Source organism: Coregonus lavaretus (assembly GCF_964263955.1).
Source record: "Coregonus lavaretus genome assembly, chromosome: 6".
Classification (NCBI taxonomy): Eukaryota; Metazoa; Chordata; class Actinopteri; order Salmoniformes; family Salmonidae; genus Coregonus; species Coregonus lavaretus.
In genome coordinates, this window is record NC_139993.1 from 30100602 (window position 1) to 30128093 (window position 27492).

Consider the following 27492-nt stretch of genomic DNA (forward strand, 5'->3'; position numbering starts at 1 on the left):
CCCCCAACTCCGAAAAAAATACCTCTTATCTTGTGAAATTACTCACCTGGAAAAATCACCTCGCAAGAGAAACCAGTTGATCAAGTAATCAAGTACTCACAAGGCTGTTTCATGAAATATTGTGATGTAAAGGAAGCACTACCATTTTTTAGTGGGGGGGGGGGGGTTCTTTTCAGGAAAGCAGTGAAACAGCTTGAGTCAAATGCTATTTGATTGCAAACTCATTGCTTCCCCTATCACCCTTCCAGAGTGGGTGACTTAGTCTCATGAAAGATATCTGGCAGACAAAATTAATGAGTCTAAAATATGCAAATGAGACGAGGGGGCATCTCTCTTTCACACACACACCCACACACTTTCATGCCAAAAACAGGTACAGTACATTCGGAAAGTATTCAGACCCCTTGACTTTTTCCACATTTTGTAATGTTACAGCCTTATTCAAAAATTTACATAAATTTAAATAAGTATTCAGATCCTTTACTCAGTACTTTGTTGAAGCACCTTTGGCAGAGATTACAGCCTCAAGTCTTCTTGGGTATGACGCTACAAGCTTGGCACACCTGTATTTGGGGAGTTTCTTCCATTCTTCTGTGCAGATCCTCTCAAGCTCTGTCAGGTTGGATGGGGAGCATTGCTGCACAGCTATTTTCAGGTCTCTCCAGAGATGTTTGATCGGGTTCAAGTCCGGGCTTTGGCTGGGCCACTCAAGGACATTCAGAGACTTGTCCCGAAGCCACTCCTGCGTCGTCTTGGCTGTGTGCTTAGGGTCATTGTCCTGTTGGAAGGTGAACCTTCGCCCCAGTCTGAGGTCCTGAGCGCTCTGGAGCAAGTTTTCATCAAGGATCTCTCTGTACTTTGCTCTGTTCATCTTTCCCTCAATGCTGACTAGTCTCCCAGTCCCTGCCGCTGAAAAACATCCCCACAGCATGATGCTGCCACAACCTTGCTTCACCGTAGGGATGGTGCCAGGTTTCCTGCAGACGTGACGCTTGACATTCAGGCCAAAGAGTTCAATCTTGGTTTTCATTAGACCAGAGAATCTTGTTTCTTATGGTCTGAGAGTCCTTTAGATGCCTTTTGGCAAACTCCAAGTGGGCTGTCATGTGCCTTTTACTGAGGAGTGGCTTCCGTCTGGCCACTCTACCATAAAGGCCTGATTGGTGGAGTGCTGCAGAGATGGTTGTCCTTCTGAAAGGTTCTACCATCTCAACAGAGGAACTCTGGAGCTCTGTCAGAATGACCATCGGGTTCTTGGTCACCTCCCTGACCAAGGCCCTTCTCCCCTGATTGCTCAGTTTGACCGGGTGGCCAGCTCTAGGAAGAGTCTTGGTGGTTCAAAAAAAATTTTGGTACCCTTCCCCAGAACTGTGCCTCGACAAAATCCTGTCTCGGAGCTCTACAGACAATTCCTTCAACCTCATGGCTTGGTGTTTGCTCTGACATGCACTGTCAACTTTGGGACCTTATATAGACAGTTGTGTGCTTTTCCAAATCATGTCCAATCAAAAGAATTTAACACAGGTGGACTCCAATCAAGTTGTAGAAACATCTCAAGGATGATCAATGGAAACAGGATGCACCTGAGCTCAATTTCGAGTCTCATAGCAAAAGATCTGAATACTTATGTAAATAGGGTATTTCTGTTTTTAATTTTTTATAAATTTGCAAACATTTCTAAAACCTGTTTTCGCTTTGTCATTATGGGGTATTGTGTGTAGATTGATGAGGGAATTTTTTATTTAATCCATTTTAGAATAAGGCTTTAACTTAACAAAATGTGGAAAAAGGGAAGGGGTCTGAATACTTTCCGAATGCACTGTATATGTGCATAGCTATCCCATGGGTCGGTCCACCTCAAAAATTGTTTTTGTTGTGGTCAAAAGCCACCCACGGACCATGTTCAGAGAAATTAGTAATTGAAGTCGCTTGCATCATTTACCATAAAGTAGGGGAAAGTACCCAGTTTTGACCACTAGATGCCGCTGTTTTTGCTATACCACAACACTCTTTTATCCATTTCAAATCAAATCAAATGTTATTTGTCACATACAAGTGTTTATTTAGCAGATGTTATAGCGGGTGTAGCGAAATGCTTGTGCTTCTAGCTCCGACAGTGCAATAATATCTAACAAGTAATATCTAACAATTTCATGACATATACCCAATACACACAAAACTAGTAAGGAATGGAATTTAAGAATATATACATACATATATGGACAAGCAATGACAGAGCGGCATGGACTAAGATACAGTAGAATATTACAGAATATTATACAGTTTATACATATGAGATGAGTAGTGCAAGATATGTAAACATTATTAAAGTGACTAGTGTTCCATTTCTTAAAGTGGCCAGTGATTTCAATAGGCAGCAGCAGCCTCAAATGTGCTAGTGATGGCTATTTAACAGTCTGATGGCCTTGAGATAGAAGCTGTTTTTCATTCTCTCGGTCCCAGCTTTGATGCACATTTACTGACCTCGCCTTCTGGATGATAACGGGGTGAACAGGCAGTGGCTCGGGTGGTTTATGTCCTTGATGATCTTTTTGGCCTTCCTGTGACATCGAGTGCTGTAGGTGTCTTGGAGGGCGGTAATGCGTTCGGCAGACCGCACAACCCTCTGGAGAGCCCTGCGGTTGCGGGCGGTGCAGTTGCCGTACCAGGCGGTGATACAGCCTGACAGGATGCTCTCAATTGTGCATCTGTAAAAGTTTGTGAGGGTTTTAGGTGCCAAGCCTAATTTCTTCAGCCTCCTGAGGTTGAAGAGGCTCTGTTGCGCCTTCTTCACCACACTGTCTGCGTGGGTGGACGATTTCAGTTTGTCGGTGATGTGTATGCCAAGGAACTTGAAGCTTTCCACCTTCTCCACTGCGGTCCCGTCGATGTGGATAGGGGGGTGCACCCTCTGCTGTTTCCTGAAGTCCACAATCATCTCCTTTGTTTTGTTAACGTTGAGTGAGAGGTTATTTTCCTGGCACCACACTCCCAAAGCCCTCACCTCCTCCCGGTAGGCGGTCTCGTCATCGTTGGTAATCAAGCCTACTACTGTTGTTTCGTCTGCAAACTTAATGATTGAGTTGGAGGCGTGCTTGGCTAATAGCAACCTAATGCTTCAACCCAACTCTCCTTGAATAGTCCAACAAGTGGCCACTCTCTGAGAGGGCTATTCCTATGCAATTGTCATATGAAGACTTTCCCTACAAGCCCAAAACTTTAATGGAAAAATGGGCGAGGGACTAAAATGTTGTGACAACCCTAATAAAATAACGAATCGCATGGCAGTCTTATGTCTTTCATTAAAATTATCGTGAAACTCTATATTTATCGTGATAAGTGACATTTACCGTTAAACCCAACGCAAGGTTGCTCTGTGTTCAGGGGTATCGAGAGTGCGGTATTGTCCAGTTGTGGGCATAATAAGCACAGTTCCTTCCCCACATTCAGACAAACGGTTGTCAAGGGTGATGGATATGAAAACAAGCATACTCTTAGAAAAAAGGGTTCCAAAAGGGTTCTTCGGCTGTCCCCAAAGGGGAACCCTTTTGGTTCCAGGAAAAACCCTTTTGGATTCCATGTAGTACCCTCTGTGGAAAGGGTTATACATGGAGCTAAATAGGGTTCTTCAAAGAGTTCTCCTACGGGGACAGCCGAAGAACCCTTTTAAGTTGTGGTCCTCTGTAGCTCAATTGGTAGAGCATGGCGCTTGTAACGCCAGGGTAGTGGGTTCGATCCCCGGGACCACCCATACGTAAAAATGTATGCACACATGACTGTAAGTCGCTTTGGATAAAAGCGTCTGCTAAATGGCATATTATTACTATATTATTATTATAAGTTCTAGATAGCACCTTTTTTTCTAAGAGTGCATGACAAAAAAAACGAATTATCCCAGTCTTCAGGGTGGTGCTCTGCCCCTTCAGGAGATAATGTATTGGAGATTGGCAGTGTGCTCCGTCCAGTGGCGGGCATGCGCAGTTTCACCATGGGTAATGAGGATGGTGATGAGGGGGTACGGTCTGCAGTTCGCTGTGCGCCCTCCTCCTTTTCGTGGCGTCATTACGTCAATGGTCCCCGAGGTCCTAACACCTGTCTTGAGAGAGGAGATTTCCTCTCTTATTCAGAAGCAGGCTATTCGGGTGGTCCCAGTGTCAGAAATACAGAGCGGTTGGTACAGTCGGTACTTCTTAGTCCCACTTCTTAGTTCAAAATGCTCACACTTTGCCGGCTATTCTAGTCGGTGCGCCCTAGCGATTGGTCCATAGAGCTGAAGGATGCGTATTTTCATGTGGCTATACATCCTCCCCACAGAACGTCTCTGAGGTTTCATTTTGAGGGTGTGGCCTACGAGTTTCTGGTCCTGCCTTTTGGGCTCTTCCTATCGCCCTGCACCTTTTCTATGGTCGTGCTTAAGGGCGTTGACTCTTTGGAGGGACCCGCGACTGCTGCTGCAGGGGTCCTCATGGGCCAGGTAGTGTCCTGCAGGGTGATCACAACAGACGCATCATTACTGGGATGGGGAGCGCTGTGTGTGGTCTACTTGGAAAGTAGGGATTTGGTCAGTGCCATCCAGGGATAGTATATCATCCCCGAAATCCGGACTCTGAACACTGCCAGAGAAACTGGAATAAGCCTCGCTGGGATGAGACCCTTATCAACTACGACCACCGCTGCTGCTCTCCCCCATTCTCGAGGTCGCTTCACCGGAAGACCCTTCGCAAGCAGCCCCAATCTGTCTCACAAAGTCAGCCCAATGCCCAACGGACGTTGAGCCCAGCCGGAGACAATGGTCACATGAACTGGTCTGAGCCAAAGCCTCCTGAGCGTGTTTCCACCCCAGGCAAACAGGACAGCACTCGTGAGTCTCTTTAATTTTCATTGTAAAACCACATGCCCTACGGCACGGTCAGAGGTTCAAACTAGGCTGGTAAGCCTTTTTGAACTTACTTTTACCACTGTCCATCTTACTGAAGGAAGCACTGGCTACACAAGCAGAGCAGAAAGTAGTTAGCTTTTAGCAAACACAAAACCGATACAAAGACCCAAAACTCGCAACATCTAGGGGGACGAGTACTCTCTCCCCACTAACAGACACCTAAGTCGGAGCCGAATCTCGTAGTCTTCGTGTGCTTGAACAGTTAGCAAATTGCGTGACACGTTCTTCCTTCAGGCGAGCTGAAGAGCGAAACATTTAGGAAATGGATGCGAGCCCCGTTATTATAGCCAGGAAGGCGGAGCTTCCGAGGGCGGGCTCAGCATCCATTGGCCCGTTTTCTTCAGGTGAATATGATTGGTCGTTGACTCCCATATTATGTTATACAGAGTGACTGACTGAAAAGGAACTATTGGTTTTCTACCCAAAGTTGCAAAGAAAATGTTGTGACCTATTTAATAAACAAGAGACCAGCAAAATTGATAGAACTGTGGCGGTATAGTAGGAACAGCAGTATCTAGTGGTCAGAACCTGGTACTTTCACACTACTTTAAGGTAAATAATGCAAGTGACTTCAATTACTAATTTCTCTGAACAGGGGGAAGAGAAATCACCAGATTCACAGGGAAAACAGTGGCTTGCGAAAGTATTTTCCCCCCTTGGCATTTTTCCTATTTTGTTGCCTTACAACCTGGAATTAAAAATGATTTTTTGGGGGGTTTGTATCATTTGATTTACACAACATGCCTACCACTTTGAAGATGCAAAATATTTTTTATTGTGATACAAACAAGAAATAAGACAAAAAAACAGAAAACTTGAGCATGCATAACTATTCACCACCCCCCAAGTCAATACTTTGTAGAGCCACCTTTTGCAGCAATTACAGCTGCAAGTCTCTTGGGGTATGTCTCTATAAGCTTGGCACATCTAGCCACTGGGATTTATGCCCATTCTTCAAGTCAAAACTGCTCCATCTCCTTCAAGTTGGATAGGTTCTGCTGGTGTACAGCAATCTTTAACTCATACCACAGATTCTCAATTGGATTGACTGGGCTTTGACTAGGCCATTCCAAGACATTTACATGTTTCCCCTTAAACCACTTGAGTGTTGCTTTAGCAGTATGGTTAGGGTCATTGTCCTGCTGGAAGGTGAACCTCCGTCCCAGTCTCAAATCTCTGGAAGACTGAAACAGGTTTTCCTCAAAAATGTCCCTGTATTTAGTGCCATCCATCATTCCTTCAAGTCTGACCAGTTTCCCAGTCCCTGCCGATGAAAAACATCCCCACAGCATGATGCTGCCACCACCATGCTTCACTGTGGGGATGGTGTTCTCAGGGTGAGGAGAGGTGGGGTTTGCGCCAGACAGAGTTTTCCTTGATGGCCAAAAAGCTCAATTTTAGGCTCATCTGACCAGAGTACCTTCTTCCATATGTTTGGGGAGTCTCCCACATGCCTTTTGGCGAACACCAAATGTGTTTGCTTATTTTTTTCTTTAAGCAATGGCATTTTTCTGTCCACTCTTCTGTAAAGCCCAGCTCTGTGGAGTGTAAGGCTTAAAGTGGTCCTATGGACAGATACTCCAATCTCCGCTGTGGAGCTTTGCAGCTCCTTCAGGTTTATCTTTGGTCTCTTTGTTGCCTCTCTGATTAATGCCCTCCTTGCCTGGTCCGTGAATTTTAGTGGGCGGCCCTCTCTTGGCAGGTTTGTTGTGGTGCCATATTCTTTCAATTTTTTAATAATGGATTTAATGGTGCTCCGTGGGATGTTCAAAGTTTCTGATATTTTTTTATAACCCAACCCTGATCTGTACTTCTCCACAACTTTTTTATTTTATTTTATTTTTTTATTTCACCTTTATTTAACCAGGTAAGCCAGTTGAGAACAAGTTCTCATTTACAACTGCGACCTGGCCAAGATAAAGCAAAGCAGTGCGATAAAAACAACAACACAGAGTTACATATGGGGTAAAACAAAACAAAGTAAAAAATACAACAGAAATAAGTATATATACAGTGTGTGCAAATGTAGCAAGTTATGGAGGTAAGGCAATAAATAGTATTAACATTGGAATGATAGATGTGCAAGAGATGATGTGCAAATAGAGATACTGGGGTACAAATGAGCAAAATAAATAACAATATAGGGATGAGGTAGTTGGGCGGGCTAATTTCAGATGGGCTGTGGACAGGTGCAGTGATCGGTAAGGTGCTCTGACAACTGATGCTTAAAGTTATTGAGGGAGATAAGTGTCTCCAGCTTCAGAGATTTTTGCAATTTGTTCCAGTCATTGGCAGCAGAGAACTGGAAGGAATGGCGGCCAAAGGAGGTGTTGGCTTTGGGGATGACCAGTGAGATATACCTGCTGGAGTGCATACTACGGGTGGGTGTTGCTATGGTGACCAATGAGCTAAGATAAGGCGGGGATTTGCCTAGCAGTGATTTATAGATGGCCTGGAGCCAGTGGGTTTGGCGACTAATATGTAGTGAGGACCAGCCAACAAGAGCGTACAGGTCACAGTGGTGGGTAGTATATGGGGCTTTGGAAAAAAAACGGATGGCACTGTGATAGACTACATCCAATTTGCTGAGTAGAGTGTTGGAGGCTATTTTGTAAATGACATCGCCGAAGTCAAGGATCGGTAGGATAGTCAGTTTTACGAGGGCATGTTTGGCAGCATGAGTGAAGGAGGCTTTGTTGCGAAATAGGAAACCGATTCTAGATTTAAGTTTGGATTGGAGATTCTTAATGTGAGTCTGGAAGGAGAGTTTACAGTCTAACCAGACACCTAGGTATTTGTAGTTGTCCACATACTCTAGGTCAGACCCGTCGAGAGTAGTGATTCTAGTCGGGTGGGCGGGTGCAAGCAGCGTTCGGTTGAAGAGCATGCATTTAGTTTTACTAGTGTTTAAGAGCAGTTGGAGGCTACTGAAGGAGTGTTGTATGGCATTGAAGCTCGTTTGGAGGTTTGTTAACACAGTGTCCAATGAAGGGCCAGATGTATACAAAATGGTGTCGTCTGCGTAGAGGTGGATCTGAGAGTCACCAGCAGCAAGAGCGACGTCATTGATATACACAGAGAAAAGAGTCGGCCCAAGAATTGAACCCTGTGGCACCCCCATAGAGACTGCCATAGGTCCAGACAACAGGCCCTCCGATTTGACACATTGAACTCTATCAGAGAAGTAGTTGGTAAACCAGGCGAGGCAGTCATTTGAGAAACCAAGGCTATTTAGTCTGCCAATAAGAATGCGGTGGTTGACAGAGTCGAAAGCCTTGGCCAGGTCAATGAAAACGGCTGCACAGTACTGTCTATTATCGATCGCGGTTATAATATCGTTTAGGACCTTGAGCGTGGCTGAAGTGCACCCATGACCAGCTCGGAAACCGGATTGCATAGCGGAGAAGGTACGGTGGGATTCGAAATGGTCGGTGATCTGTTTGTTAACTTGGCTTTCAAAAACTTTTGAAAGGCAGGGCAGGATGGATATGGGTCTGTAACAGTTTGGATCTAGAGTGTCACCCCCTTTGAAGAGGGGGATGACCGCGGCAGCTTTCCAATCTCTGGGGATCTCAGACGTTACGAAAGAGAGGTTGAACAGGCTAGTAATAGGGGTTGCGACAATTTTGGCGGCTAGTTTTAGAAAGAAAGGGTCCAGATTGTCTAGCCCAGATGATTTGTAGGGGTCCAGATTTTGCAGCTCTTTCAGAACATCAGCTGTCTGGATTTGTGTGAAGGAGAAGTGGGGGGGGCATGGGCAAGTTGCAGCGGAGGGTGCAGAGCTGGTGGCCGGGGTAGTGGTAGCCAGGTGGAAAGCATGGCCAGCCGTAGCAAAATGCTTGTTGAAATTCTCGATTATTGTAGATTTATCGGTGGTGATAGTGTTTCCTAGCCTCAGTGCAGTGGGCAGCTGGGAGGAAGTGCTCTTATTTTCCATGGACTTTACAGTGTCCCAAAACTTTTTGGAGTTAGTGCTACAGGATGCAAATTTCTGTTTGAAAAAGTTAGCCTTTGCTTTCCTAACTGCTTGTGTATATTGGTTCCTAACTTCCCTGAAAAGTTGCATATCGCGGGGGCTATTTGATGCTAATGCAGTACGCCACAGGATGTTTTTGTGCTGGTCAAGGGCAGTCAAGTCTGAGGAGAACCAGGGGCTATATCTGTTCTTAGTTCTGTATTTTTTGAATGGGGCATGTTTATTTAAGATTGAGAGGAAATTACTTTTAAAAGAACAACCAGGCATCCTCTACTGACGGAATGAGATCTATATCCATCCAGGATACCTGGGCCAGGTCAATTAGGAAGGCCTGCTCGCTGAAGTGTTTTTGGGAGCGTTTGACAGTGATGAGGGGTGGTCGTTTGACCGCGGAACCGTTACGGACGCAGGCAATAAGGCAGTGATCGCTGAGATCCTGGTTGAAGACAGCGGAGGTGTATTTAGAGGGTAAGTTAGTCAGGATGATATCTATGAGGGTACCCATGTTTACGGATTTAGGGTTGTACCTGGTAGGTTCGTTGATAATTTGTGTGAGATTGAGGGCATCTAGTTTAGATTGTAGGATGGCCGGGGTGTTAAGCATATCCCAATTTAGGTCACCAAGCAGTACGAACTCTGAGGATAGATGGGGGGCAATCAATTCACATATGGTGTCCAGGGCACAGCTGGGGGCTGAGGGGGGTCTGTAGCAAGCGGCAACAGTGAGAGATTTATTTCTGGAAAGGTGGATTTTTAGAAGTAGAAGCTCAAACTGTTTGGGCACAGACCTGGATAGTATGATAGAGCTCTGCAGGCTATCTCTACAGTAGATTGCAACTCCACCCCCTTTGGCAGTTCTATCTAGACGGAAAATGTTATAGTTGGGGATGGAAATTTCAGAATTTTTGGTGGCCTTCCTAAGCCAGGATTCAGACACTGCTAGAACATCAGGGTTGGCGGAGTGTGCTAACGCAGTGAATAACTCAAACTTAGGAAGGAGGCTTCTGATATTTACGTGCAGAAAACCAAGGCTTTTACGGTTACAGAAGTCAACAAATGATAGCTCCTGGGGAGTAGGAGTGATACTGGGGGCTGCAGGGCCTGGGTTAGCCTCTACATCACCAGAGGAACAGAGGAGGACTAGAATAAGGATACGACTAAAGGCTTTAAGAACTGGTCTTCTAGTGCGTTGGGTACATAGAATAAAGGGGGCAGTTCTCCGGGCGTTGTAGAAAAGATTCAGGGCATTATGTACAGAAAAGGATATGGAAGGATATGAGTACAGTTGAGGTAAACCTAAGCGTTGGGTAACAATGAAAGAGATAGCATCACTGGAGGCACCGATTGAGCCGGTCTCGGCGTGTATGGGGGGTGGAACAAAGGAACTATTTGAGGCAGTTTGAGAGGGACTAGGGGTTCTACAGTGAAATTGTATAATAAGAACTAACCCAAACAGCAATAGGCAAGGCATATTGACAAGGGAGAGAGGCATAAAGCAATCACAGGTGTTATTAGAGAGAGCTAAGACAACAACTGTTAATAGTGATAAAGTTTGGGCTGAGGCTAAACAGAATAAACAGGACAGGGTACCGTGTAAAGGAACAGTCCAGCAGGCATCAGCTGTGCAGCTGAGTGATCATAAGGTCCAGTGAACAGCAATATGTGAGTCCGAGAGCAGTTCAAATTGGTGCTTCAGCACAGCTAGCAGGGAGCACAGTTGTAGTTTGCATGTGCTAGCGGGCCGGGGCTAGCAGATGGATCTTCGTGGTCGTCGCAACGGGAAGCCTGTTGAAACCACATCAGACGATTTCGTCGGCAAACCAGTCGTGTTGGATCGGCGGGGCTCAGTGTCAACACTAGGAGGTCCCGTCCAGTTGACAGAGAGGTAGATAGCCGGGAGATGGGCCTGAGGCTAGCTCAAGGCTAACTGGTGCTTGCTATAGGGCAATGGTAATTAGCCAACAACAGATTGCAGCTAGCTAGCTGGTTGCGATGATCCGGCGCTAGGGTCCAGTCATTCCGGCAGAAAGTCCGATAAGCTCTGGGTCGATAGCACGCTGTGCAGACTGGCCGACGAATTGTCCAGGCTAGATCTAGAGCTGGCTGGTGGATAGTGTAGGCCACGGACAATGGTGAAGACGCTAACGGTGACTAATAGCAAGTAGCCATTCAGTTGCAGCTACACTAGTTTCAGCTTAAGGTTCTTGATGAAAGTTATAAAGAAATAATAGAATCCTTTCCACGTTGGGTGAGGCGGGTTGCAGGAAAGTATATTTAGTTAAAGAATGAAAAGTAAAAATTGAGAAATATATACAAAATAGACAAAAAAAACAAGAAACGGGATATTTACACTAGGACAATGAATAAAACCGCGACCGCACTGCTACATCATCTTGTCCCTGACCTGTTTGGAGAGCTCCTTGGTCTTCATGGTGCCGCTTGCTTGGTGGTGCCCCTTGCTTAGTGGTGTTGCAGACTCTGGGGCCTTTCAGAACAGGTGTATAAATACTGAGATCATGTGACAGATCATGTGACACTTAGATTGCACACAGGTGGACTTTATTTAACTAATTATGTGGCTTCTGAAGGTAATTGGTTGCACCAGATCTTATTTAGGGGCTTCATAGCAATGGGGGTGAATACATACAGTGGGGAGAACAAGTATTTGATACACTGCCAATTTTGCAGGTTTTCCTATTTACAAAGCATGTAGAGGTCTGTAATTTTTATCATAGGTACAGTTCAACTGGGAGAGACGGAATCTAAAACAAAAATCCAGAAAATCACATTGGATGATTTTTAAGTAATTAATTTGCATTTTATTGCATGACATAAGTATTTGATACATCAGAAAAGCAGAACTTAATATTTGGTACAGAAACCTTTGTTTGCAATTACAGAGATCATACGTTTCCTGTAGGTCTTGACCAAGTTTGCACACACTGCAGCAGGGATTTTGGCCCACTCCTCCATACAGACCTTCTCCAGATCCTTCAGGTTTCGGGGCTGTCGCTGGGCAATACGGACTTTCAGCTCCCTTCAAAGATTTTCTATTCGGTTCAGGTCTGGAGACTGGCTAGGCTACTCCAGGACCTTGAGATGCTTCTTACGGAGCCACTCCTTAGTTGCCCTGGCTGTGTGTTTCGGGTCGTTGTCATGCTGGACGACCCAGCCACGACCCATCTTCAATGCTCTTACTGAGGGAAGGAGGTTGTTGGCCAAGATCTCGCGATACATGGCCCCATCCCTCCTCCCCCTCAATACGGTGCAGTCATCCTGTCCCCTTTGCAGAAAAGCATCCCCAAAGAATGATGTTTCCACCTCCATGCTTCACGGTTGGGATGGTGTTCTTGGGGTTGTACTCATCCTTCTTCTTCCTCCAAACACGGCGAGTGGAGTTTAGACCAAAAAGCTCTATTTTTGTCTCATCAGACCACATGACCTTCTCCCATTCCTCCTCTGGATCATCCAGATGGTCATTGGCAAACTTCAGACGGGCCTGGACATGCGCTGGCTTGAGCAGGGGGACCTTGCGTGCGCTGCAGGATTTTAATCCATGACGCAATAGTGTGTTACTAATGGTTTTCTTTGAGACTGTGGTCCCAGCTCTCTTCAGGTCATTGACCAGGTCCTGCCGTGTAGTTCTGGGCTGATCCCTCACCTTCCTCATGATCATTGATGCCTCACAAGGTGAGATCTTGCATGGAGCCCCAGACCGAGGGTGATTGACCGTCATCTTGAACTTCTTCCATTTTCTAATAATTGCGCCAACAGTTGTTGCCTTCTCACCAAGCTGCTTGCCTATTGTCCTGTAGCCCATCCCAGCCTTGTGCAGGTCTACAAATGTATCCCTGATGTCCTTACACAGCTCTCTGGTCTTAGCCATTGTGGAGAGGTTGGAGTCTGTTTGATTGAGTGTGTGGACAGGTGTCTTTTATACAGGTAATGAGTTCAAACAGGTGCAGTTAATACAGGTAATGAGTGGAGAACAGGAGGGCTTTTTAAATAAAAACTAACAGGTCTGTGAGAGCCGGAATTCTTACTGGTTGGTAGGTGATCAAATACTTATATCATGCAATAAAATGCAAATTAATTACTTAAAAATCATACAATGTGATTTTCTGGATTTTAGATTCCGTATCTCACAGTTGAAGTGTACCTATGATAAAAATTACAGACCTCTACATGCTTTGTAAGTAGGATAACCTGCAACATCGGCAGTGTATCAAATACTTGTTCTCCCCACTGTATGCACGCACCACTTTTCTGTTCTTTATTTTTTAGAATTTTTTTAAACAAGTTATTTTTTTCATTTCACTTCACCAATTTGGACTATTTTGTTTATGTCGATTACATGAAATCCAAATAAAAATCCATTTAAATTACAGGTTGTAATGCAACAAAATAGGAAAAACGCCAAGGGGGATGAGTACTTTTGCAAGGCACTGTATATTACATAGTATGGAGAAGCAATGCTCCAAGTCGCAGCTTCATACTACTTGTCAAACATAGAGAATTGATACTGTATACTGGTTGTTGGGGTGGGATTGGCATGGGGTGTGGTGGGTCCGTGGGTGGCTATTGTTTTTTTGGGGGGGATTTCTCATGTCTTACTCATTAATAGGAAAAGGTTTGGTCCAAATTGGATGTGGGGTACTATATTTATTGGACATTATCTGAATCTTAAAAATTTAAATGGCCAATTTGGGTGCACTCAATTAGCTTAATTTATCAGCGATAACATTTTATTTCAACAGAATAATGTTTCAGGAATGCCAATCTTACCTGTTTCTTACTAAATAAACAATTTCAGAACAATCTGAGATGGTGGGTGTCATGGCTTGCTGAAATGACATGGAACAACTCTCACGGTTTTAAAATGTCAGGAGGAAAAGGTAAAAAGCCAATCAGGAGTGTGTGTGTGTATCTGTGTGTGTATGTGCATCCTGCCCAGTGATGAATCTGAATACACAGCATGAGCTGACGTTCTACATAGCCAACCCCGCAGGCCTGCCCTTTCAGGCTAATAAAAACAGCGTCCAGATGACAGCCTCTTCCATTACTGTTCCCTCTCTTCCCCATCCCTCCTGTTACCGCTCCCCACCTCTCAAATGAAAGTGAGGTGTTCCACGGAAACTCAATAAGCCATATCAATATCTTATGACAGCTAAAGTTTACAGCCCGGCTCCTTGCTTATCTGTATCTCAGTACGTATGCAAGATTGGGGGAGTCAGTGTCAGGGAGGGATACTTCTCTGAAACAGTGCTCTTCAATCCTGGTTGAAGTTGAGACCCACAGGGCGTGCTGGCTTTTGTCCTATCCCTGCACAAATACATCTGATACAGATAACCAAGTACTCATCAAGACCTTGGTCAACTGAATTAGGGTTGTGTTATTAAGGCACACAAATTACGTTTTGTTCAACAGAAAACTTGTTTCTTACTAGTTCAGATACTAGTATGTCTCCATTTCATGCTGTTTCATGCTGTTTCCTTCCGTTTCATGCAGGGTTGGAATAAAAGCCTGCACACCTTGTGGGTCTCCAGAACCCACTACTAACTGCTATAAAAAATATTGACAGTGAAAAGATAACCTTAATGCGTTGACAATGTGGGAGCACCAATGCAGAAAGACAAAAACAGAAAGGCGTGGGAGTCTATTTCCACTTATTTCTCATAATCCTGCACCAGCTCTCAGAGACAGGGGTGTGATGTTGATTCAGATAAAATAGCAGCAAATATATTTGAATAATTACATATTCAAATCAAAATAATGTTAATTTGAGATGTGGACGAACGTAAAAACAGGGAGAGGACAGGGAATCCAAACACACAGGCAAGCAAGTGCATGCCCACCTACACCAGGGCACTCAAGCAAACACACACTCGCACACACACGTAAAAAGAGATGTACACTGTAACACATACACTGTAACACACATACACATAAACATGCACAGGCAGGCAGACAGACAGACGCATACACACACACACAACAGAAGATAAGGGCACTACAGCCGCTAAGTTCGAGAGCTATCAAAACAATACAGTGTTGGGGTGCACAGCGGTTTCTTACCTTCGATGGCGAAGGGTTTGCCCACGGTGAGCAGCTTGCAGTCTGCGTCGATGGACACCTCGTAGTCCAGCAGGGCCTTGTCCATGATGAAGGCATCAAGCTGAGGGGGATCTACCCTTCAACACACAGGGAGAAGGGGTTATAGACAGAGAACAGGGGACAATGGAACGCACCACAAAACGTATGACAACAAAAGTCATGTCCCAAACGCTAGGCCTACACACCAAATAGACCACGTCCCATTCGCCACACACCAAACAGGCCAAGTCCCAATCACAACACACCAAACAGAACACGTCCCAATAGCCACAAACCAAACAGGCCAAGTTTGAAATAGATCATGTCCCAATCCTACGCACCACACACCAAACAGGCTATGTCCCTAACAAACCTTTTACCAATCGCCACAAACACTCGTCTCTGTCCCTCATCCGGCCTTGGGGACATTTCCTCCCTCATTCCAGATTTAGCACATGACCCTCGTCACCATCATGATTATACTTAATGTCTCAGTGTAAATGGGGGACTCAGAATCAGTCCGCTAGAGAAATTGGGCAGAAGGAGAATGGTAAAGCAAAGCCATTCATCGCTTGTCCGACCAAACAAGACTGGAATGAATGCAGAGTACACTGATTGAGGCAATGGCAAAATGGGAGAACACCCAAATCAGGCACTCAACTTATTTTATGGCGTGACCCCTGACTAGGCACATTAGCTGTACCAGAGAGGATTATGGGTCATGGGAACTATCGTAATGGAGGCTCAAGATGTCAAAACTGCATATTATCATGTGTGTCAGCTCTCGAATCCTCTGACTTCAATTGTAAGGGGTGGATGACCTCTTGGGTAAGAAATCAACAGTGAATATTACTGGCAATTTTCTGGCACTTTGGTTGTTTAATCAAACCATCCACTTAGAAGAGTTGTATTGAGTTATTTTGCAACTGATTAAGAGCCTGGAACACAAGCTACAGGTCTTTGTAAACTCCTGCCTCAGACAAATCCTGCTCACTCATATGGTTGCTTGAGCGGATCTCTAATATAGACCTGTGGAAGAAAAGCAACCAGAAGCCCGTTTCGAGCACCATCCAGGAGCGGAAGTGGAGACGGGTTGGTCACACGGTCCAGAGAGGCCCGGAGAACATTGCAAAACATGCCCAGGATTGGAATCCTCAAGGCAAGTGAAGAAGAGGACGTCCAACAAGCGCAGGTGTCTAGAAGCAGAACTCAAGAAGATCCGCTTGTCATGGCCTGAGGCAAAGAATACAGCAACAATGGAAAACTTTAGTACAGGCCCTATGTTCCTCCAGGGACGAATAGGAGTAGCCCTTTACACTTGTACCTGTATCCGGTTGAAAATGGCACATTTGGACACTGATAAGCGCCTAAATTGGAACGCAGTGGCTGTACAGTAACATGATATACATGATGTCAGAGCTCAGGGTCTCAGCTTCATAGCGCTGTATGGGTTTTGACTGACAGCCGTTCTTAACTTGAGCACTGCGCGTGACAAGAGGTTGCCACCATTCCTCCCGCTAATTGGGCTACTTTTGCAAATGTAATACTGTAAATTACGAGGACTCAATGTATTTTGAAAGATGCGACATTGTTGATTATAATAAATACCGCTTTTATGTCATACAAGCAAGCCAAACACCCGTGAGTCCAAATATGCACTTCACATTTCCATATCATAAAACGTATGTATACAGTGTCAACGTTTATGAACACTATGTTTGATGTACAGTTACAAGATGACATGGCGTTACACCCTGGACTGTCCTGAACAGAATTACCCTATGTTAATTTTATTGTAAAGAAAAGTTGCCGCGGACCACGCATCTGAATGCACTCATGACTCCATTGTATTACGATCTGCTTCTCTGAATTGCCTAGTAAAAGCCTAACACTGTAATATCGTATTTGATCATTTAGCTTGTCATGTTGGCAATAGATCACGCTATCAAATAATGCTCACCTGACCCAGATTGCGATTTATAATGCACCATTTTTGAATTGTGTAAACAACAACAGTAATTGTGTAAAGGCGAGGATGCAGGGTTGTGTTCCAAAGAAAACAACTACAAGTGTGTGATTGCTCTAGTTCATCAACAGCACAGCTAGGAGAGCTCAGAAAAGCACCTTATAGTTGAAGACTCTTCTTTGAGTCATAAAAGTGCATTGAAATGACTTAGGAACTGTGCACACTTTGGAGAGGTGTGTGGCCACTTGGAGACACCAGTTAGGCCTCTCACTCAAACACTTGTTATTTTCTTGTCTTATGTTGCACCTACCCCAAATGTTCCAAGAATATTCGTATCATGTTAATGAATGTATCTAGAGTATTTTCAAAAACAAATGCGGCAAAAAGTAAAGTAAATGTAAAATGCACATAAAATCAACAGTGTAATGTTTGGACTGTTGTGTCCTCACCTTTAGTCTAATAATTTGTCCCATAATCTCCAAACTGTTCCCTTTTAATTTCTACAATGGTTATGCATATGCGTTCCGTATTTTCTTCTGTAAGAAACATTTCAATTTAGCCCTACCCATATAGGCCAACTCCCACAAGTGTAATTAAGGGTAAATCCATTTCAATTCAATCACTTTTTGACAGCATCCCTTTTGATTTAAACAAAACTTTACATATATGTTTGCCCATGGAAGAAGTGGTCAGAAAGTGACTTTTTGGACCTGAATGCCAAAACATTCAGGAGATAAAGGTGCTCAAAGTTGTCCCATTTTCCATACCCCACCATACCATGAGACATCCATGTCTTCATCACTGGAAAAGATAAATAGTTGACTTTGATATCATTTAAAAGTTTATAAACAGGGTTGTCAAACAGTTTTATAATTTTGTAAAATAAATGTTTTTTAATGAAAAACTATGACATTTTTAACCTTTAATGTCAATGATCTAAAAACACGCAAACTCCGTTTTTTCCCTTCATATTCGCATATGTTGTAGCTTAGAACCTATTTTTACATCATCTGAGGTGTTTGTGTTGAGCCCACTATCGGTTGAGACACAACATGCTTTTAAATACAGGGTGGATGTAATTTCAATCATAGAAATATAATTTGTAGAATGGACCTATTCCTTCAGAACACTGCAATTTAGCTGGTGCTCCATTGAAATGTAATTCAAATTGAAATTGTAACTTTTAATTACTATCATAAAGATGGCCACTGGTCCACCCACCGTCGAATGTCAACTTAAATTGTCATGTATATTATATATTATATTTCTACGATTTCAATAGGTTTCTTATGGATAATTGACAGTATCATTTAAACCAACAGATATTCCCATTCAAGTAAATATTCTCTGATGTGTGGACCTCAAAACATCTTTGTGGTAAAATTTCAAAGTTTACATTTCTATTTTATTCCCATTTTAGTTAATTTATCAGCCAAAACATGACACCCACCCTGTATTCAAGAGCATGTTGTATCTCAGCCGATAGCGGGCACAACACAAAAACCTCAGATGAAGTATAATATGGTCTAAGCTACTACATATGCGAATATGAAAACCCCCCCGAAGATAATTGACGTTTAAGGTAAAAATATGACAATTTTTATTAAAAAGCTTTTTTTTCAAGAAATTACAAATTTTTCGACAACCTTGTTTGTAAGCTTTAATTTTTATAAATCTCAACTGTTTATCTTTTCCAGTGATGAAGACATGGATGTCTCATGGTATGGTGGGGTATGCAAAATAGGTCAACTTTGAGCACCTTTATCTCTTCAATGTTTTTGGCATTCAGGTCCAAAAAGTAACTTTCTGAGCACTTCTACAATGGGCAAATACTTATGGAAGGTTTCGTTGAAATAAAAAGAGGTGCTGTCAAAAAGTCGTTGAATTCAAATGGATGGACCCTTAAGTAAGTATTTGCAACACAATACAAACAAATATCTGTATGTGGCTACTGGCTAACATAGTCAAAAGATCTAACAAAGCAAAGATAGGAGGATCCACATTCCATACAGTAACACACAAAAGCTCAAATGCCAGCAGTCTTCTCTCGCCTCGTCTGAATTGAACTATAACCCTCTTTCATCCATCTCAAGTTCAACTTTGCAACCCTGTGTAGAGAGCCATTTTGTTTATGTGTGCTCCCTTTCACATGTCATCTTGTTTTGAAGCAATACCACTGGGCTCTGCTCTCCTTTGCCTTTCTCTTCTGTCTGCCTGGATGACAGACCTTTGCCTGAGAACCACAACAAACACTTCTCCCGTAGGAAGGTGAGAAGAAGACAGAAATAATTAAAAACTCTTTCTTGACAGAACAGAAAGAGTTCTACTTTATCCACCTCTGGACAAATAACTTCAACAACACTTATAAACACTCACATGAATACGATCAAACTTAGGTTAACGTGCATTTAAATAGCATTTCTACGGCTATAGAGCAGGGGTGCCATGGACAATCCTACTCTTGGAAACCTACTTCAGAAGCAGCTGCTCATTAGGACCTTGATTAGCTGAATCGGGTATGTGAGTGTAGGCCTGTAGCTCTCCAGGAGAAGGGTTGTATATGTTGTGATCTCTTACTTGAGGGTGGACACTCCATCAGGTGTGGTGGGCTCATTGTAGCGCCTCATATACTCGTGCATCTCTGGGAAACTCTTCTTCATGTACTCCTCTGCACTGCTCTCTCTCACCGTCCCAAACCTGAAACCATGGGACGGGTGGTGGAGCTAGGGAGGAAGGGAGAGGAAAGAGTTAATAATCAAAACAAATAAATACAGACAACATTAAAATAACCATTTAGTGTGGGTCTCACCTTGGCGTCGTGGATCCCCGAGAGCTCCTCGAAGGTCTTCTCGCCGACCATGACGGCGGCCAGGTTGGCTGTATAGCTGGACAGCACCAGCAGGCAGAAGATGGCCCACAGGTTCATCAGAAACCGACCCGTCCAGCACTTGGGAGTCTTGCTGGAGACCGTGCGGCCGAACAGGATGGCGTAGCACAGGTTGAGTGCCGACGAGTAGGAGAAGACGCGCAGGCGGTTGCGTCCGTGTGGCGTCATGCCAAAAGGGCTTTTCCACTCATAGAGGGTGAGGAAGAGGGCGGTGATGTGCAGTGCCACAAAGATGCCCACCCACATGGACCAGTGAAGGGGCCACATGAAGGCGCCGATGGGCGCCGCTGTGTCCTTGCTGCGCACCAGGATGCCCAGCGAGGTGGAGAAGAAGGGTGAGGTGAAGTCGATGACACGGCTACGCACTGAGTTAATGCTGAATGAGGTGACGGCCATGTCGGCCACGCCATTGAGCAGGTCGCCCACCAGCCCTGTCCAGCGGCCGCTCTTCGACGCGCCATACTTCCCGTCACCCACGATGTACAGGTCGTACTCGAAGCGCAAGTCCTCGGCCAGTTTCTCCAGCAGGTCAATGCAGTATCCATAGCAACACTTGCTGTGGTCCGTGGGCAGGAAGGTAGAGTTTCCCGAGGCGCGCTCGCTGAAGTAGCGCTCCAGCATGTCCGAGCTGTTCGTCCCTGCATCCAGGCAGTACTGTCCGGCCGGGCAGTTCCCGTCCTCATCCACTTCCCGCGTGAATACAAAGGGGTGCTCCACCAGGGTAACTACCCGCACCCGGCTGTCTGCCACAGGCATGCCTGCCTGCCACCGGCCCCCGCCCCCCTCCCCCAGGCCATGGCCCTTGCCATTGGGCCCCTGCCAGAGGCCCTGGTCCTCCACCTTCAGGCGGCCCCCCTCCCAGCTGCCCACCGTCACCCAGGTGGGCTGGCCCACCGCATCCCGCCGCAGGCTCCAGATGTGGAAGCGCTGAGAGGTGAGAACCCGGGACAGGTTCCTCTGCACAGACACCGGCCCCGTCAGCCCTGAGAACGATGTGTTAGACAGGAATCTATGGGCCAGAGGAGATCACATTAGATTACAGGACTTCATTATCCTTCAGGCTTTTTATTGCATGCATTTGTGAGAGTCCGAAGCCAGTGCATAATAAATCACCAGTGTTTCCCACAGATTATTTCTTATGGTGTGGTGGGGGGAGGGGCATGTATGGACTCCACAAACTTCTTGCCAGAGGGGGAGTGAGTCAGACTGTACAGTTTCAAACTTACTGTAGAAAATGGATGGACAGTGAACTGCATCGCAGACAGTGACACATCTGACCTGCAGCACAGTCTAGACAGGAACCGGTACTGTAGTACAACATGTCAAAACCAGGATTAGCATCTATTGAAGCCAAACTAATCCACCCTGCTCCTGCAGCAAGGCCAACAGTGTATCATCACAGCCCTGACTGACAGCTAGTTGTTTTCCCGTGGCTAGGATTAGCTATCTTTCTGACTGACACACTTTGGGCCTCCTCACAGACTGTAAACTCCCGGCTCTACTTTGTCTCACTGGGCACACCACGTCATTTCAACATTTCAAATGTTGGTAATATTTGGTTGAGACATTGATCAGTGAGATGTCAAGCTTTATTCACCCACTCAAAAAGACAGCCAGAAGTTTGTTGAATTCCCAATGTGTTATCACTATGCTTTCTACCATCTAAAAGCAAAACCAAATTCCAATGGAAGAACAATGTCTGATTTTTGGTTTAGTTGTCATCTAAATGTGTTATCTGCGCTTTCAACCATTTAAAAGCACAACAAAGTTTAAATGGGAATACAATGTCTGATATTTTGTATTTATACAACAACTTAATGTGTTATCACTGTGCTTCATCTAATAGCACAACCAAATGACCCAGATTGCAGTTGAGATTACATTAAAAGTACATAGTGCAAGTGATCAATGCTGTTTGAGATTCTGCACAGATCATTATAGCAATTGTGAAGATCTCCACAGACCTGCGACGTTTGCATGTTATATTGAACATGCACGCTTTCTATGATTACATAAGAAGACATTTATAGTTACAGTAGGCTAACCTCAAAATGTAGCCATGGATGTGTTTTAAGGTTGAATAAATACTGTTACATTCGTTTGTAAGATAGCCTTAGCTTTAGGCTATTTACTGTATTAGAAAAATATTATTTTATTGTGTTTGATTGACAACAAATTCCAGTTTGTCTACAAATTAATCATTGATATGTTGGATTCATGTCTCCATTTCAACGCACCCAAATATCAAAATTTGAAGGATATGTGTCTTCTGCTTGGATAGATGTGTCTTCTGCTCTGTTAAACCTACCTTTTGGAATGACTTCGATAGCAACAGTGAACATATTTAGTTATTAAGAGGTCTCTCAACAATCATTCTCAATGTACCACATTGGTAGTAGTCAGTGACAAATATAAAAGCTGGGCTTGGTTAAAACCCTGGATGGGAGACCAAAGGAATAGTTGTAGATCAACTCTCCAATAGGTGGTGCTGCAAAACATATTTATTTAAATTTTTTATAGTGGGTATAATGTTGAAGATATGACATTGTTCGAAAGGTACAAATTCAACATATTTTATACATGGTTTGTCTAAGTTGAAAATTGGTTACAATGATGACAATCATGTGGTTGAAATTTCACACTCAAAACAACAGTTGATTACTTTTTTCAAATCCACATCACAATACGCTGACAAATTACGTTGAAACAATGTTGAGTCAACCGGTTTGTGCCCAGTAGGTATTTCCATGTAAAAACCTGCCCCCGTTCATAAATGTCTGCCTCGGATCCATGTTTAGCGAATCATTAGCCCATAGTGGTTAGCCCTCCAATTAGTTAGCTTAGCCTAGCGAAGGGGTCACATCAGGAAATTCAGGGCAGCTGTGACCGTCATGTTGAGTCATGAGGAATGTGTGCAGCCATTAATAATTGAGGTGACGCCGCGCGATCGCCGCTGAACTCCTTTCATCTAAAAGATGGAGGAATCAGAAAAAGGTAATTTGGCCCCAAACCTTTAGGTAATTAATTTCTCCCTATCCCAGCCTATATAGTTCCCCACCTCCCCTCCTTCTCCTCAGCTCCACAAGAGGGAAAAGGAGCTGAATGCCATTACATCGTTACATTGAAAGGCTATGCGTTTCTCTTTACCAGTAGGTACAGGTTGTAATTACTTAAAAGCCCCCCACACATCCCCCCCAACCTGTACCTTTGGGTTTCTCTCTACCGCTCCTCTCTTTACTTACTATCATCCCTCATGTATTTCTCTCAAATTCCATTCCTTCCTCCCCGAAGCCCAATTCTCTCTCTAATAGCTGTTCTATTATGTATCTGTTATGTAGCTAGGGGCCATTGTGATTATGACACTTCATCATGGAGTTGTTCTTGAGCAAAACGCCGTCTTTAGCTCGACATCGTCGATCTTTACTAGGCACCCGGTGCAATCCCATTCGTTTGATGGCCCTCTTAAATGACTTGGTAGAACTGAACATTGTTATAATGGGGTGATTTCCAAAATGTTTCTCATACGCGGAGACGCCGTAATGTTGTAATCATTCGCCTCTGAGTTGAAGCCCCAGGCAACAAACTCTACTCCTGAAGCCTACTGGTTAGTGCTCACCACGGGGAAATGACTTGCCTTTTTTCGCCAATGAATAAATGCAATTCACCAGTGCTCTAGCAGTCCAGCCCCCACCAGTTATTGTCTTGCATCATTTCCGCTATATTATTTTTTCCAACATGCTTTAGCTGAGTCGGGGTACAATTGGGCCCAATTGTAGCTCATCCTATTGTGTTTTTGTGCTGAGACGCTGGCTGCATTGCTAGGTTGCGCGGCGGTTGTTACTCTGGTCCGTGGCAGATACAGCGGGTGCAAAGCTGTGTGCTGCTGTCGCTCTGCTCTGAGCCACTGAGAGGCAGAAAGGGCTGTGGGCTCTTTTGATAAGGAAGCATGCCTGTCTGGCTGGCTCCTCTGTTGTGGAGGCAACTGACTGGAACTCATGAATAAAGCTTAAAGCTCTACCCTCCTCCACTTCATGTTTGTATTCCAGCTGGGTGCGCACACGCGTGTGTGTGAGAGAGGAAGAGAGAGAGTGTGTGAGTATCTGTCTGTGTGTATGTGTGTGTGTGTGTGTGTATGTATGTGTGTGTACAAACACACTCCAGCCTCTCTCCAAACACAGGAGGCTGCATCTATCACTGTGTTTGGAAGAGCTGCTCTGTGGTTAGGGGTGACGAGCAGTCTGACCTCCGCAAGAGATAGGCCTATTTGCAGACTCATGCAAACACTGGGAAAGAACCACTATTCAACTGTCTATAGCGCTTACTAAACAAGTCTATTATAATAATATCTCCCCGAAAACACTATTCAGACACAACTTGGCTAAAAGGAGGAGATGTAAGAGTATGTATGTATACCAGTGGAGGCTCCTCAGGGGAGGAAGAGTAGGAATTTTATAAAAATAACAATTTCAAAACATTAAAAAAGTTATCCTTTTTAGATAAAACTATACTAAATATAGTCACGTCACCAAATAATTTATTCAAGCACACCGTTTTGCAATGAAGGTCTACAGTAGCCTCAACAGCACTCTGTAGGGTAGCACCATGGTGTAGCCGGAGGACAGCTAGCTTCCGTCCTCCTCTGGGTACATTGACTTCAATACAAAACCTAGGAGGCTCATGGTTCTCAACCCCTTCCATAGACTTACACAGTAATTGTGACAACTTCCGGAGGACATCCTCCAACCTATCAGAGCTCTTGCAGCATGAACTGACATGTTGTACACCCAATCAAAGGATCAGAGAATGCATCTAGTACTGAAAGCATAAGCTACAGCTAGCTAGCACTGCAGTGCATAAAATGTGGTGAGTAGTTAACTTAAAGAGAGAGAAAGAAAATGGAATAGTTTTGAACAAATTAATTTCATCAAAAATGAAGGAGAAGCAAGAGAGAGATTGTCTTATTTTATTTTTTTTACTTTCAGTTGAACTTACTTAGCTAGCAAATGCAGCTAGCTAGTTTAGCCTACTCAAAAACCCTGCTCAAACAGAGGGATGCTATGTTAGCTAGCTGGCTATGACTATCCAACACAACACTGGAACTCTTCCAAGTCAATGTAAGCTTTTGGTTCTACTGATTTATTGCCACCGGGGCCCGCCGGTGTAACTGCTAAACTGCTAACTGATTATACACTGTAAAGTTACTGCATGATTGTAGCGGGTTTACTAACGCGTTACTGTAGTTCTATTAGCTATGTTGACTATGACGTTATTTAATATGGTGACAACGATGTAGGCTGTGTGTAGCAGTTATGATACTGTTTGGCTTGGAAAGGTTTTTTCGCCTGGTCACATACAGCTGATGTGTTGTGCATTGAAGTCCACAAAAAAGGTGAGAGGAGAGCGCATAGATGCGAGAAGGAATACAATGTGGCTGCTATGAATGTGAACTGTGTTTACCCATGACCAGGGGTGTATTCATTCTGCCGATTCTGTTGAAAAACATTCATAGGCTAGGTTGTAGCAACCTCATGATGGGTATAGGGAAAATTGGAGTATCATGTAGTAGCTTAAACCTATCGATGTTACTTTGAACTGGGTGAATGGAATATGAATGACAGTCATCCAATATGCTATAATAGAAATAAGGCCATGCTCATGAAAAAAAAAAATTGTCCTCCCTCATCTTTAAATGGCACTGACCACCACTGATGTATACACAGTATTTAAGTATAAGAAACATGTATGTATGTATGTACAGTATGTATGTGGCAGGTATGTATGCATGCGGCAGGTAGCCTAGCGGTTAGAGAAGCGAGTCAGCAACCGGTTCGAATCCCGGGTCCGACAGGAAACATCTGTTGGGAAGAGAGCTGGCAACCGGAGGGTTGATGGTATTAAATCATAGATGCCATTGGCTGCCGCTGTGCCCTTGAGCAAGGCACTTAACCCCCCACAACAACAGCTCTCTGGGCACCCAGTATGGCAGCCTCCCGCAGCTCTCCAAATCCTGTGTATGTATGTGTGTCTTTCGGGGGGTTGGGTTAAAAGTGGAAGTCAGATTTCAGTTGGACGTTATGTGCAATTGACCAATAAAGTGATCTCAATCTTAATGTGAGTATGTGTGTATGTGTGTAATATAATCCTTCAAACCTCCAGAGACTTTGTGAGTTAAAAGTTAAAAGTAAACCAGCTTTACCTGGCGAGGTACTGTCCAGACGAGGGCACCTCGTGCTTGTTGGGCTTGTCGTAGCAGTTGACCATGTTCTGGATGAGCGCCAGGTCAGGACGCACCACTGTAGCCGCTGCCACCGCCCGGCCCACCAGCTGCAGCGCATCGCGGATGTAGAAGTCCAGCGGCTTGCGCTCCACCTCACCGTAGGCTAGCAGCCCCAGGGGCAGGCCGATTGAGTGCAGGGCGTCGGGGCTCAGCGGGTAGCCCAGCACCCAGTGCACTGTGGGCAGCGTCAGCCCCAAGTCCTGGGCGCTCCGCAGCACCGCCGCTGCACACTCCGGGTCGGCCCCGAACAGCAGCACCGCGGCCGGCGGCGGGATCTGACTTGGGCCTTGCCCCCGGAAGTGTTCCGAAAGGAAGTCCTGGATTTCAGATTCTGTGGGTCCGGCCCGGGTGAGGTTGAGGAGGGCTCGGAGGTGCCAGCGGGTGGCCCCCCAGCCAAGGCGGCTCTGGAGATCCAGTAGTTCCAGCAGGCCAGCCTCCTCCCAGCCCTGGCACAGCACAGCCATGCCCTCCTGCCAGCCGCTCCGCTGGAGGATGGTCAGCAGCAGCTCTGTTAGGCCTGACGGGGGGATCCTCGTAACCATCTGCAAGTGGAAGCGGTTCTGGGAGGAGATAGAGAGAGACGGAATAAGAAAGTGTCACAATTGCTATAATCAAAGATAGCATTGCTCACCCTTTGTAAAGCGCAGCTTTGTGAGGGTATGACATAGTGGTGATGTTACATTTGGCAGAGCAACCTACATACAGTGTGGACTTCACTCTCTTCAGTATGACATTTGCTTATAAATGAGTTGTGAACCATCTATGTAGGGCTTATAAAAGGCATTATGAAGGCTTCATTTTCAAAAAGGAAAATAGATAAAGCTGTATATAAGAACCAAAACAAATGATTAAGTGAAATATCTTCTGAGAGAATGCAACTCTACTCACTGACTCAAATTCAAACACCCTCTGTATGTTAAAGGATGGAGAAAAATGGATATCTTTTCAAATGGTTATCTTTTAAATCCCTTTTTCATTAAACAAAACTTAGAGCTTATGCTCTCCTTAGTCACACTTTGACTCAAAAAGCAATATCAACAGATGAAAGTGCTGATTTCAATCCATCTGTTTCAAAGGCCTTGGTTTGATTACCGCTACATAGCCATTCAAAGTTGGGCTGCCCGTTTTCATAACCCTCCCTGACACGCTGTGGCAAGCACGACAGGAGAGATGGAAGCTCAAATTGCAATTCATGCTTTGTCTCGGGTTCCCCCTTGTGTGTGTGGGTCTCTGTTCATTTCCCCTGCTCTCTGACTGCTGAAACCTCAAACATTACATTTAGCAGACGCTCTTATCCAGAGCGACTTACAATACTGAGTGCAGACATTGTCATACTTTTGCGTGCTGGTCCCCC

At 44.7% G+C, this 27492-nt stretch overlaps 1 protein-coding gene across 1 annotated transcript in view; it reads right to left on the bottom strand.

Annotated features, from left to right (window-relative positions):
* LOC311131590 (glutamate receptor ionotropic, NMDA 3B-like) overlaps window positions 1–27492 on the bottom strand; it is a gene marked incomplete at both ends in the record, with an annotated part of 95612 nt that overhangs the window by 9824 nt on the left and 58296 nt on the right. Inside the window, 4 exons of the mRNA XM_084164658.1 lie at window positions 14991–15106; window positions 19552–19697; window positions 19784–20870; window positions 26058–26698. Of these exons, the coding sequence (XP_084020784.1) occupies window positions 14991–15106; window positions 19552–19697; window positions 19784–20870; window positions 26058–26698 (1990 nt within the window). The remainder of the gene's footprint in view (window positions 1–14990; window positions 15107–19551; window positions 19698–19783; window positions 20871–26057; window positions 26699–27492) is intronic.